At 40.4% G+C, this 14,243-nt stretch overlaps 1 protein-coding gene and 1 pseudogene across 1 annotated transcript; both read right to left on the reverse strand.

Moving 5' to 3' along the window:
• Window positions 1-1,194: 1,194 nt before the first annotated feature.
• Window positions 1,195-10,550, reverse strand: LOC124977522 (protein WFDC11-like). Its single transcript, XM_047541129.1, has 4 exons — window positions 10,496-10,550; window positions 2,899-3,043; window positions 1,911-2,050; window positions 1,195-1,329 (listed from the first exon to the last, which is right to left on the reverse strand). The coding sequence occupies exons 2-4, from the start codon at window positions 2,981-2,983 to the stop codon at window positions 1,309-1,311; spliced, it is 246 nt and encodes an 81-aa protein (XP_047397085.1). The 5' UTR covers window positions 2,984-3,043; window positions 10,496-10,550; the 3' UTR covers window positions 1,195-1,308.
• Window positions 10,551-13,271: 2,721 nt separating this feature from the next.
• Window positions 13,272-13,915, reverse strand: LOC124976255 (transmembrane protein 128-like; annotated as a pseudogene).
• Between the last annotated feature and the right edge of the window lie 328 nt (window positions 13,916-14,243).

Genomic DNA, 14,243 nt, shown 5'->3' on the forward strand with positions numbered 1-14,243 from the left:
GAGACAGGATTGGACCCTAGTCCTGCTAGAGTGTGAGGCTACAGGAGCCATTCTGGAGGGTAGGGTTGCAGGGACTGGCCTAGTACTAGACAGTCCAGGAACCTATGCTTATAGTTGTCCATCTGGTATTTAAGGTTGGGGTGCTGACTTGGCATAGTGTAGGTCTGAAGCCTGGGCCAGAGAGGAAATCTTGGAGCTGGGTGGGCTTGAATCTTGTGTTTGCAGGAACTTGCCTGAAGGCTGGGTCCACAGATGCTGGCCTGATAAGCAAGGGTAAGGGGCCAGCCTGGTGTTAGGGTAGGCCTTAAGCCTGGGGCTGTGGGGACCAACCCAGTGCTGAGAATGATCCAGAGTCTGGGGTTTTGGAGCCAGCATGGCCCTAGAATGGGCCTGGAATCTGAATCTGTGGGTGCTGGGCTGGTACAATCCTGAAGCCAAGGGCCTCTGGGGTTGACCTGGCATTGGGGCTGGTCCAGAGTTCGAGTGCTCCAGGCCCTGATTCTGGGGCTGTGGGATCTACATGGTGCTAGGATGGTCTGGAGGCTCAGCCTGAATGTACTGGCCTGGGGCCACGGGAGCTCTCTTGGCATGCCAGGTGAGCCAGGAGGCTGCATCTGCATGAGGAGCCTGAAGGCTAGGTCCACAGGTGTCGGCCTAGTGATTAGGGCTCCTGGGGTCAGCCTGGTGCTGGGAAGCACATGGAGCCTGTTGCCACTGGGATTGGCCTCGCACTGAGGCAAGCCTGGAGCCTAGAGCTGCTGAGATAGACTCATCTGTAATTTATTTTTTCCAACAGTTAGAAACCTGACTCTTATCATCTACCAGTTATTTACTTGCTTGATTGGTCTTGTTTACATGTAAAGTAGTTTCAGAACTGTTAACACAAACCTCCATGAAGAATTTACCAGAGACCTGCTCTCCAAGACACTCAATGAAAGACCTGTTTGCCAATTCCCCATGTTAAAATGGCACATGAGAAATAAACTTTTATTCTAAGAAGCCCAGGAGATTAGTTTCTCAGTTCTAAGGTTATTAAATAGGGTGGCAAAAATTGAAAGCTTAAGTACGTTATGGAATGGAAACAATATCGGGGGTTATAATAAGGGTAATCAAAGATAATAGGATAGAGTGGGAAGGAAAAAAAAAAAACCCAAGCCCCACTGTTGGTAAATGTTTTTATTTATCAAAGGTTTCCTCCTGCTCAACTCTCAGTAATAGTTCAGAAGTTCCACAAGTAGCCACACAATACTGCTCTGAGCTCTCTTAAACAGCTCACACAGGTGGTGGGTTGGTGGAAAGTTTGGATTCTTACAGGTTTCCAAGGTTTTTCTGTAAGAGAAAACGTTTAGATATGTAGAGGCCAAGGAACTCTGAGAAACAAGCATTCATCCTCAAGCTTGACAGTGCCCACACCCGCCAGTCCACAGGAAGGAATATCTTAATGTAGCAACAGAAATTGCCCACACCTGAGCAGGTGAAGGGTAGAGACTTTGGGCCTGGTTGAGCCAAATGGGCCCATAGAAAGGTCTGACTAGGGGGCTGGGGAGATAGCTCGGTTGGTAGAGTGCTTGCTTTGTAAGCACAAGGCCCTGGGTTCGATCCCCAGCACCACCCCCCCAAAAAAAAAAAAAAAAGAAAGGTCTGACTAGGGAGACAGTGGTCAGAAATCTGGAATAGCAAAGCTGTCATGCCCCATACAGAGGACAACAGACCTTAATTATATAAGGAGAGAGGCTTTGGGCTCTAAGCTCTTTCTTCAAACGTTGTATTTGCCAGTGAACTGCTTTCCAGGGGGGCATTTGTCTCCTGCTATTTTTGTGTCTTGGATTTGGGAAACTCCAGTCATCCACTTAGAAATAACAGGTTTTGAGAAGAGAGTGGCCGTCAGGGAAGACACATTCCCAACTCACATTTGCCCAGCAGATGTTACCACAGTAGCTCCAGCAGCATGTGTGGTTTTTGTGAGCACATTTGAAGGTCCTGGAGCACTTCTTGGTACAATCTTTGACATCTGGCTCTCCCCAGCACTCCTCCACTAGGTGTTCACCTCCTGAGACAGAAATGAATGGTAAGAGGCCGACAGGGTCCCATCATTGCCAAACCTAGGCAGAGAAAGCCTTCAGACACGCAGCTGCTCCTTCTAGAATCTGGGCCCCAAGCCCCCAGCAAGTCATCTATCTGCCTTACAGGAAAATTCCCTTCCGGAGCCTCCTCAGCTCCCACTCAGTGTGTCGTCCCCAACTGCTTCTTCTTCCTGGACCACCTTGCCCCCTCTGCTCACACAGGTCCCACCAATGTTGCAGGTCCCAGACCCTCTCTGAGCATCCTGGAGACCAGACTTGGCCAACCCTCAGCAATCATGCCTTCTCCTAGAAATCTGTGGTAACTTAAAGGAGATTTCAGGATCTGGCAGGGAGAGTAGAGAACCCCTTTCTGCCTTCTTCCCTTCCTTGCTGACTCTGCCTTTCATACCTCAGTCTCTCTCCAAATTCTTATCTCTCTTGGTCAGTTTTCTTAGTCCCTCCACTGATTTCACTTTATTCTCATCTGATCCCCAATTTTGGTCCACTAAGGAACCTCTCATGCCCCTTTCCAATCTTTTCACATTCTAAAAGATGTGTATACATTAAGGGGATATATAAAGACATACCCATTTGGTCCAAATTGTACAAAATTGAAAGATGCTCATTGCTACTTTCAAGGTGGGAAGAGGAAACACCAAAGGACCTCAGCTTGTGAATTTCTTGGATCTCTGCATGCAAAAGTGTCTGATTCTCCAGCCAGCAGTGCTCGGAAGCTGGGTCCTGGGTCTGATATGCCGGACGTGATTCCCCCTCACTTGCTCCGGAACGAGCCCCGCCCCTCTCCTTTGGTTTCCCATGTAGTCTGGCCACTTACCATCCTGCTTTGGCCTCATCTCTCCTTGCACAGACAGCAGCACCATACAGAGGAATGTCATGAACAGGGGTGCCCAGGACTTCATGCTGCTGACCACATGTGTCCAATATGCTGTCCGGGAGATTTTTTTCCTTCCCAGTTGATGCTAGAGATCAAGAGATAAAAAGAAGGAAGTAAAGGTGTGAATCAAGAGGAAATGTTTATAGCCTTTCCTCATACTTTGTCTTCTACTTATCCTTCCTTGCCCTCTGCCGCCCAACAACAGACACACACCTCAGCCGAGTGCTGGCTTTGCCCCATAGTATCTCTCCATCTCACAGCTCATGTTTCTCTTGTGCTGAATAAAATATTTTAAAAATGTGTTGCCTTCCCTTGATTAAACAATAATTCAGACTCGTCTTACAAAATACTTAAAATATACAAAGCAGTGTAGTCTGACGAACTCCCTTGGTGTTTTTATTTAACCCTTCCTTCAATGCGTTCTTTCCTTTTTATGGACACATACTTGTACATATTTATGAGGTACAACACATGTTTTGATTCATGAATGCACTGGATAGCAATCAACTCAGTGATGAGCATATCCATCACCTTAGACTTCCGCCATTTCCTTAGAGTGAGTGCATTCAAATCCCTCTCTTCTATTTTGAGATATGTAATGAGTTATTTTTCATTATGTTTGACCTACTGTGTCACAACATCAGTACTCCTCCCTCCTCCTCAGACAATAAATTTGTGCCCACTAATGAACCTCTCCTCTTCCATTCCTCTCTTCTCCTTGGCTTCTGGTAAATACTATTCTACTATCAACCTCTATGGTATCAACTTTTTAGATTTCATTTATGAATAAGATTGTGAGGTATTTGTCTACCTGTCCCTACTTATTTCACATAACATAATGTCCTCCAAGTCCAAATGACAGGAATTCATGCATTTTATGGCTAAGTAGTATTCCACTGGGTATATATACCATGTTTTCTTTATCCATTCATCTGCCAGGACTTTTATCTTGAATATTGTGAATAATATTGCAACAAACATGGAAATGCAGGTATCTTTCTAACACGCTGACTTCATTTTCTTTAGGGATGTACCCAGTAGTGGGATTGCAGATTGTATGATAGTTTTATTTTTAGTCTTTTTGAGGAAACTGCACAGTGTTACTTATAATGGCTATACTAATTTACATTTGCACCAACACTGTATACATTTCCTCTTTCTCTACATAGTCACTAGATTTGTTATTTTTAGTTTGTCTTTTTGATAATAGCCTTCTCCCTGGGATAAGATGGCATCTCACTGTGGTTTTTATTACAGTTTCCTTAATGATTAGTGACGCTGAGCATTTTTTCATACATCTGTTGGTCATTTTTATATCATCTTTTGAGCTATGTCTAGTCATATCTTTAACCTCTTTTAAAACTGGGTTATTTTTGTTTGTTTTGCTGTTGAGATTGTCTTAGTCGCTTATGTATTCTGAATATTAATGCTTTGCCAGATATATAGTTTGCAAATATTTCCTCCCATTCTGTTGGTTATCTCCTCATTGTGTTGGTTGCTCCTTTGCTGTGCAGAAACTTTTCAGTTTGATGTAGTATAGTCCATTTGTCAATTTCTGATATTGTTGCCTGTGCATTTGGGCTCACAACCAAAAAAATAATTGCCTGGGGCCAATGACCCACGAATTCCCCCTATGTTGTCCTGCTAGTAGTTTAATGTCTTATTTTTAAATCTTTGATGTCTTTGGAGTTGATATTTGTGACTGGTAAAGAGATAGGGATCTGGTTTCATTAATTTGCATGTGGGCATCCAACTTTCAGATCACTACTTATTAAAGAGACTTACTGTGGGTTCTTGAAAATTTTATCAAAAAATCAGTTGGCTATAAATGCATGGGAATCTTTCTGGACTCTATTCTGTTCCATTGATGTGTCTGTTTTTATGACAACACTGTGCTGTTTTGTGGCATATTTTGAGGTCTGATAGTAAGGTGTCTCCATTGCGTTCAAGATCTGCTAGACTATTCAGAGTCTTCCGTGTTTCTACACAAATTTCAGGATTGCTTTTTTCTATTTCTGTGAAGAATGACATTGATATTCTGCTGGGATTTCATTGAACGTGTAGATCACTTTGGATAATAAGGATATTTTAACAATGTTTATTAACAGTGAATATTTAATTCTTCCATTCCATGAACAGAGAATGACTTTTCATTTATTTATATCCTCCTTGATTTCTTTCATCAATGTTTTGTAGATTCTGTTGTAGAGATTTTTCACATCTTTGACTAAATTTATTTCTGAGTATTTAAATTTTTTGTAGCTATTGTAGAATGAATTGTTCTCTTGATTTGTCTTTCAGATAGCTTACTATTAGCATACAGAAATGCTACTGAATTCTGTGTGTTGGTTTTGTTTCCTACAACCTCACTGAATTTATTAGTTCAATTATTTTTTTTTGTGGAGTCTTTAAGGTTTTCCATGTACAAGATCATGTCATCTGCCAATAAGCTTGTTTTGACCTCCCCCATTCCAATATGGACGCCCTTTATTTCTTTCTTTTGCCTAATTGATCTGGCTAGGACTTCCAGTACCGTGTGGTAAAGTGGGCACACTTATCTTGTTCCAGAACTTACAGGGAAAGCTTTCAATATTTTCCCATTCAATTATTAGTTGTGAGTTTTTCATACATGATCTTTATTGTGTTGAGGTACACTCATTCTATGCCTAATATGTTGTTTTTCATAATTGTATTAAATGCTTTTTCTGCAACTTTTGGAATGAGCATATGGTTTTTGTGCATGAAACTGTTGGTGTGGTGTATAACATTTATTGATTTGCGTATATCAAACCATCCTTGTATTCCAGGGAAGAATCCCACTTATTCATAATGAATGATCTTCTTAATGTGCTGATGAATTTAGTTTCCTGGTATTTTATTGAGGATTTTTGTATCTATGTTCATCAGGGATATTTTTAAAAATATTTTTATTAGTTGTTGAACATTTATTTATTTGTATGTGGGGCTGAGAATCAAACCCAGGGCCTCACACATGCTAGGCAAGCTACCACTAAGCCACAATCCCAGTCCCCATGAGAGATATTGAACTACAGTTTCCTTGGGTCTTTATCTGATTTTGGTATCAAAGCAATGCTGACCTCAAAAGGAGTTTGGAAGAATTTCCTTCTCTTCAATTTTTTTGAATAGTTTGAGAAGGATTGGTATTAGTTCTTTAAACATTTGGCAGAATTCTGCAGTGACAACATCCAGTCCTGGACTCATCTTTGATGAGAGACTTTTCATTTCTGCTTCAATCTCATTGCTCATTGTTTGTCAGTTCAAGTTTTCTATTTCTTCATAATTCAATATTGGTGGTTCATTTGCATCTCCACTTCTTGTTTCCAACTTTCTATCTTTAGTTTGTTTTCTGTTATTAATGTAGAATACCTGAGACTTGGTGATTTAGAAAAAAAATAAATTTACTATGGTTCATGGGTATGGAAACTGGGAAATCCAAAAGGTATTGCCAGCATCTGCTTGGCTTCTGTTGAGAACCTCATGGCAAAAGGGCAAATAGGTGCATGTGGAAGAGAGAGGAAAAGGGAAACTCTCATGATAGCTTTCCCATGCCCGTGGAAAAAGCATTAACCCATTCCCGAGGCTCTGCCCCATGACCCAAAGCCCTTCCACTAGACCTCACTTTCCAACACTGCCACATTGAGCAATTAAGATGCAACATGAATTTTGAGGACAAACCATATTTAAACCATGGCAAATAAAAATGACAAATATTCAGATGTATTATGATGAACAGGAGAATGAATGGTTTGTATAACAGTGTGTTTATTCTACCAGCAGGATATATATCTTTCTTATCTTACTGTAAGAGGAAAATTCTCTCCTGTTTTCCACAAGACTGAGATAATTGGTGTAGTCTAGACATGAACACTGGGGTCATAGTGGCCTGGACTTGATTCTCAACCCCAACACATTTAGATTAATAGAAGTTATGTGATTGACATAACAGTTTCTCCATCTACAATGTGAGTTATATTAATACCCACGTTGCAAATGTTGAGTACACGAAGCACTTAGCCTAGTGGCTGGCACACAGTACCTGCAAAAGAAATGTTGGCTATTATTATTAAGCTTAGACTTCCTTTTCTCCCCCTGAAGGGTAAAAATCTTTGACTTTGTTGTGGACTTTAAAACTTTTTGTCAAATACTTATTTAATCTACTTGAAATAAATTCTTATGATTGGGTAAGCTTCTAACCTTCATTTATCCACCCTAAATTCATTCACCCTCCAAATACTTATGTAAAGTGACTACTGTAATCTAGGAACTCTTATAAGGACTGAGGAGACAACTGGAAACCCTCCTCTCATAAAGTTCACTTCTAGTAGTGGGAACTGGAAGTAAAGAAGGTAAAGAAGAGAAATGCCTAGTATATAATATGGATAGCGGTGTGAAGAAGAAAGGGTGTAGGATCTGCAAAATAAACACAATATATGCTAAATAAATGCTGGCTTTTGTTTTAGGCAGCTCATTGATGGAGCTGGGGCTTGAAAGAAGGAGGTTAATTTTAAAAAAATTCCCAGTCCTTCTTACTGCTAATTCCCAACCTGCTGTTTTACTCTCCTGAAGGAAGAAAAAAGAAGCAGATACAAAAGAGAGGCAAATACAAAAGACAAGTCTGAATATTACATGGTCATAGAAAGCGTTATTGAATTTTTCCCTGCAAGTGAAGTATTTCCCAGAAAGTCTTTATTTTTGCTTCAACATTTTCAACTAAGCAGAAGAAAGCCTATATGCATTGGTTGAATTCCCTTCAAATCTCCAAATTGGGAATTTGCAAGGTGCAAAATTTTATATCTAGAATTTATTTATTTATTGACAATACAAAATTGAGATGGGCTAAATTCATTTTCCTCTTGGCATATATGAAAAGTTATAAAACATAAAAATAAATTTTGAGCCATGTGCACCTTCAAATGAATTGCCTATATTTTTTTTGTAAACTATTCTTTGGAAATAATTTCAAAGTTGCAAGAGTAAGAACGGTGCAAAGATCATCTATTGACCATTTACCCAAATTCATCTATTTTGGTTTGTATCTCTGTGCCTTCCTCAATCCCAATAATTCTTAAATTTGGTCTTTTCATGATGTCCCATAGTTCTTGGAGATTCTGTTCATGATTTCTTACCATCTTCTCTGTTTGGGCAACTTTATTTTCAAGATTAAATATTTTGTCTTCATTGTCTGAGTTTTTTATTTGGTTTATTGTTTCCTTCATTTCAAGGATTTCCATTTGTTTTTTTTTTTTTTTTTTTTTTTTTTTTTGAGAATCTCTATCTCTTTGTTGAAATGATCTTTGCTTCCTGCAGGTGCTCTTTCAGCTTCTTGGTATTATCATTCATTGTCTGCATTTGCTCCCTTATCTCATCCTTTGCTTCAGGAATCATTTTAATCATGTATAATCTGAAGTCCTTTTCTGACATTTCTTCTAACATACTGTCATTGGATTCTATTAATATAGAATCTAGATTTGTTTGGATCATTTTCTTCCCTTGTTTTTTCATGTTGTTCATGTATCTTCCCCTCTAGCAGTGCAGATCTGGGGTATTGCAGATTTCCCCCTAAAGGCTTATAGTGGCCCTATAGGTTTCCAAAACCCTTTCTTTAAGGGGAGATCAATCTTAGTAGTGCCCAATTCAGACACTATGCAATCCTAGACCCAATAGCCCCTATGGGGACAATAACAAAATTGTCATAATAAACAATGAGTTAAAGTATTATCTTCAATAAAACAAACAGATTTGCAATAAGGTCTGCAGTTTCTAATGGAGGACAAAGAGGATGCAGAGGGATGTAGAATGTGGCTGTTAATGGGATAAGAAAAGATTATACAGAAGTTCTAGATAATAGAAAGGGTGAGAGTGTAATCAAAAGAAATTGGATGTTAGCATGCAAAAAAGGGAGAAAGAGACTCTGAGGGAACAGGTAAACAAAAGGAAAAGAGAGCAAGAAAAGTAAAGAAATAAAAACTTAAATTTTTTCTATAAGGAGAAAAAAGAAAATCTACAGTATAACAGTCATATAGTAATGAAACCTCCCAGTCTTCAGCAGCCTGATGCATGAGAGGTACCTGACAATGAACTTCAAGCCTCCAGCAGGTGTCTCAGGATGGGATTTGCCCCACATAAAGATCAGAGCTCTGGCTTCCAGGATTATCCAAGATGACCGCTCTGACTTCCAAATGTGTTGGCAAATGGGGAGCTGCAGCTCGGGGTGTGACCGTGGTCAGCTGGAGGTCCTGGAGGTGGGATGCAGTTGGTCAGGCAGGGGTCCTGGAGGTCCGGTGTTTTTGGTGTGGTTGTGGGATCCTGGAAGCCGGGTGCAATCAGTCGGTCTGGGGTCCCGGTGATAGGGCGCAGTCAGTTGGTCTGGGGGTCCTGGCGGCAGGGAGCAGTCAGTCGATGTGAGGGCCCCAGAGGCAGGGAGTGATCAGTAGGGCTGAGGGATCCTGGAGATGGGGCTCAGCCAGTCCAGCCAGGGGTCCTACAGAGCCTGGCTGTTGTCTCAAAATGGCGGCAGCCACGTGTAATCAAACCTGCAGATACTGTGGCAGGGAACTTCTAGGCAACAGCAGGCAGCTGGTGCTCTACTGGTGGTCCGCGATCAGTTTGCTGACTGTTGTCCGATGATCGGGAGGTAAACCTCGTGTGTTGGGTGATGGATAGGTGTAAGGCAGGCGATGGACAGGCCAGAGGCAGGCAAATGGCAGAAGACAGGCGCCTGACAGTGAGCAATCTGCACTCAAAAAAGGCATCGATATGCTGGCAGACTGCAGGTGATTACAGCAGACAAATGGGGTAAACACCAGGTGATCAATAAGCAGCAAAAACTGCCTCACCGAGAAACAGATATCCTCTGCTTGAAACCGGAGTGACGGAGGGAGAAGGAACGCATCTAGTCCGCCATCTTGGATGCCTCCCCAGATTCATCTATTTTTAAGAATTTACCTCAGTTGCTTTCTCTTTGTTTCTGTCTCTGCCTCTCTGTCTCTCATATCTTTTTTTCTGAATGATTTGAGAGTAAATTTGATTTATCATAGTTCTCATTTCTAATTGCTTCTGTAACAAAAGGGTCATTACTTCTTAATAAAAGGGTAATTCTCTTACATGATCACGGCATAATCGGCAATTTCATTAAATACTGATAAAATATACTTCAATCTACTTTAAGTATTCCATCTTATCGATTTACCCAATAATATATTTGTCTACATTTTTGAAGAATACAAACATCTTTTAATTAAATGTTCCTGACTTGTGGTTTGTCTGAGATTTGTTCATAATTAGATTCAAGGTAGGTATTCTCTGTGGGAACACTACGTGAATGATGCTGTGTTCTTCTCAGCACGTCCCCTGTGGAGGCACACAATGCCTCTCCATACCAACTTTCTCTCTGTTTCTGTACTTGAACAAGAGCAACAACTAATTCCATAGATGGTGGCAGAATGAGGGACATGACGTGGACTGGGAGCCCATTCAAGCAAACCCCAAATGAGAACTTTCACAGGCTCACACTTACGGCCCAGAACCTTGATCTCCACCTATCTCTGAAGATGTCTGAATTGGAGGTACTGTATAATTGTATGATCAGCAGCTCTTCTTTCTCATCTACAGGAACTGTAGGACTCCTGCATTCAGGGCTAGTGATGAGCAGAGTGTATTCCGATAACTCTGATTTTAATCATACTTCTGGGTGTGACCGATCTGTGAGTTCTGTTCCAAATCATAAATCGGGTACATAAAGAACACTGACCCTGGTTTTCTATTCAAGGAGCATTCTGTTTTTTTTTTTTTTTTCATTTTGCTGCAGGCAAGGTAGACAGAGACAGACTGATGTGAACCTGAAGGACTCTCCTCCCCGAGACACGCTCGCAGGAGTCTGAGTGATTGTGGAAGTCAGGGAAGGACCTATGAATATCTTTTTCTATAACGTGGTGGGATGGCCTTTGTAAAGTCCCATCCATCTTTACATACATCTCTCCATTGCTAGCATCATCTAACACTACTGTATCACCAGTATCTTGTGGGTTTTGTGCCTATGGTAAGAGACCTCTTCCAAGAGGGCATGAAAAGGCCACATAACACAGAGAGTTAGAACAGAGTTAAACTAGATTCAAATCCTGGCTCCCACTTACTTTGGATATGTCACTAATCATTTCTGAGCATCCGTCTCCTCATTTTTAAAGTGGGGATAAAAACAGCACTGTCTTTACGGGGTTCTTGAGAGGATTCCATGAATTATCCATTGAATGCTTAGAATCAATGACTGATATTTAGGAAACGCTGTGTGAAGTTTGGTAAATAGACCAATGAAACACTCACCCAATATGTTATATGTGCTGCCAAGGTAAGTATCAGAATCACCCACTTTCTACCAAATCCACTAAGCATAAAACATTTAATATTGCTAACAGATACTCTCAAAGACCCCTGAGTTTAGTAGTATTATATTCATCTTTTGCAAATGCAGAAACTGAGGCACAGAAGAGTTAAGCAACTTGTCTAAGCCCACACAGCCAATAAGTGGCAGATAGAGAATTTGGAAGGAAGCAAGACTTGGGCCAGGTATGCCAGATGATGAAGCCCCTGTTTCCCTGAACCTGGAAGCCATGATGCACCTTGGTCCATTTCCAACACACAAGCATTCTTTCCAGATGCTTTTAGGAGACAGCAGAGGAACATGAAGGGACAGGGACCGCCAGGGCTGAAGCTAACTGTGGGAGCTTTGGGTGAGTTCTGAGTGGGACTTGGAGTGCCCCAGAGTGACTTGGCTGGATTGAGGAGGAGGAAGAACAAGAGGGAAGGAAGGCCTCTGGATTGCCCTGATACTTTCTTCTCTAGCTCTGTTTTCTCCCTCTTTCCACTTCACAGCATATGCTTGGTCTTAACCTCTTTGTGGGTCCCTTGTCTCTTCATCTCACTTACTTCTTTCTGTGCAAAAAAATTGTTTCTTTCCAGCATCACTTTTTGCTTTCGCACTTACTTGTGAGCAATCCATGCTTAGTGCATAAATCTTATAAGTCTATTAAAATGACAAAGAAATTTCAAAATCACTGTTCATTTTGCTACCCTGTGGTAATGTTTACATATGTATCCTTGTAGTCCTTTTTTGTGTGCATGTATATTTTTAAATATTGGAAAATCCTGTGACTATTTAAAATTTTAACATGTAAGACGCTTTCTTATAGTCCTAAATATTGCATAAAACTTCATAGATCAACAGACTACTCTGACAATTAATCACCAGTGATTGGGCACCTTGGTGGTTCTAGATTCTCCCTATTTAATAAATTATTTCACTAGCATTAGTTCCATGAGTAACTAGTTCCTTGAGTATTTCTTTATTCCTTGGGAAAGACAATGGAAATAAACATGATCAGTCTTTTTACAAGATTTGGGTTATATTTGCACCAGCAGAGTATGGGTCAGCCTGTTTTCCCTCATCCTGACCCTTGCCTGAGCTGGTCCAGATGGTAAGTCAGAGGAGCCTGTGAGATGCTGGAAGCTCATGCAAGTGTAGTGCCATAATTAACATGTAGGCTCATCAGACACAGATGTGAAACCTGACTCTGTCACTTGCTAACTGTGTGACTTTGGTAGGTTACTCTGTCTCTCTGAAACTCACAATCACATGTACAAATGCGTACAACCCATTGGTACCATAAGAATTAAGTGAGCAAACGGATAGGTCTGTTTTCTTTATTCTTTTTTTTTTAACATGGTTTCAAGTAGATTTCTTATCAATAGTTAATATTAACAACTCCCAGAGTGGGGAATGAAGAAAAATGCAATTAAACTTTAAAAAAAATTTACCACACTTTTGAGTAATTTTGTGTTGGTTCAACTTGTTTTTGCAAGTATTTTCAAGCTGATTTCCTTTAAAATTTTCTATTTTTAATTGTCAAGCCAGAATTGCATATATTTGTGGGGTACGATGTGAAGTTTTGATATGTGTATACATGTGGAAAGATTAAATAAAGATAATTAAACAATCCATCACTTCCTACACTTATCTTTTTCATATGGTGAAAACATTAAATCTACATTTTAGTAATTTTGAAATATACAATTCATTACTATTTGCTAAAGTCGTGATTCTGTGCAAAAGATCTCTAAGACTTTTTTTCTTTTTTGCAAGTGAAAGACATCTTATTCTGCTTTCAACAACAGATCGCCCAAGTTATAGCTTTTCCCAGCAACCCACCTGTTTAGCAGGAATGAAGACACCCTACAAACCTTCCCATTATCCACCGGCAAGATGGGCATCTAACTATTTACTTTAAATTTCCACATTCTCAAATCTTTGGAAGTCCTCCAAGGAGTGAGGGGAATGTTACAACTCCCATAGATTGGGTAAACAATAAAAATGCAGTGAAAAATGACCACATATTCCATAAAGCAACGTTGAAGCTGCAATAAAACTCACAGTTGTAACAGGTATTAACGTTGGATACTTGACATCATACTCTTCAATTCCATGATAACATAGGTAGACTATGCAGTAAAAGGCAATCGACAAGCTGACAAGCAACAAGGCCCCCCGAAGAGACCAATATCTTTTATTCTTCTTTGTATCATCAGCACCTCCAGCATGATGTCGCATGGAGACCGGGAGCTTATTAAATGTTTGAAGAATTCAACTACTACTGTGAAAGTTTTCTTTAAGAATTTTAAAGAAATCAACATAATAGGTCATAACAATGGATGCCAAAATCCAGAACCCAGAATGGATATTAAGTCTTGGAGGAGGTTTCTCCCTTTTCCCCACAGCTGTAGAAGTTCCCCAGGCTGCATGGCCCTTGAAGTCCAACCGGGTCTTGGCGTCCCACACCAGCAGGTACCGCAGCTGCTTGCCGGCCTGCACAATATCTAAAACTTTTTTCCTGTTGTCTTCCTGAAATGTTGTGCCCTTTGACCAACAGCTCTTCGAATTTCCCATGCACCCCCTATCCCACCTCTGGTAACCACCATTTTATTCTCTACTTCTATAAGTTTTATTTATTTTTCATATTTTTATTGGTGCTTTATACTTGTACATAATGATGGGATTTTCTATTACATGTTTGCACAATCACACAATATAACAATATAATCTGACCAACATCATTCCCCAGTATTTCCCCTTTCCTTCCTCTCCTCCCACCCCCTGGTCCTTTCTGCTCTTCTACAGATCTCCCTTGGATTTTCATGAGAGTCTCTCAATCTCCTGCACCTTACTTTTTTTTTTTTTTTCCTTTCTACCTTCCACGTATGAAAGGAAACATATG

The sequence above is a fragment of the Sciurus carolinensis genome, chromosome 2, assembly GCF_902686445.1.
Source record: "Sciurus carolinensis chromosome 2, mSciCar1.2, whole genome shotgun sequence".
NCBI lineage: Eukaryota > Metazoa > Chordata > Mammalia > Rodentia > Sciuridae > Sciurus > Sciurus carolinensis.

What these genes read in the sequence shown, in the direction of transcription:
- LOC124977522 (XM_047541129.1), bottom strand. Translation starts at nt 2,983, where the DNA reads ATGAAGTCCTGGGCACCCCTGTTCATGACATTCCTCTGTATGGTGCTG. An exon ending in GATGAGGCCAAAGCAGGATG is followed by an intron (nt 2,051 to 2,898) that starts GTAAGTGGCCAG and finishes TTTCTGTCTCAG; the next exon opens with GAGGTGAACACCTAGTGGAG. An exon ending in GTAACATCTGCTGGGCAAAT is followed by an intron (nt 1,330 to 1,910) that starts GTGAGTTGGGAA and finishes TTTCTCTTACAG; the next exon opens with AAAAACCTTGGAAACCTGTA.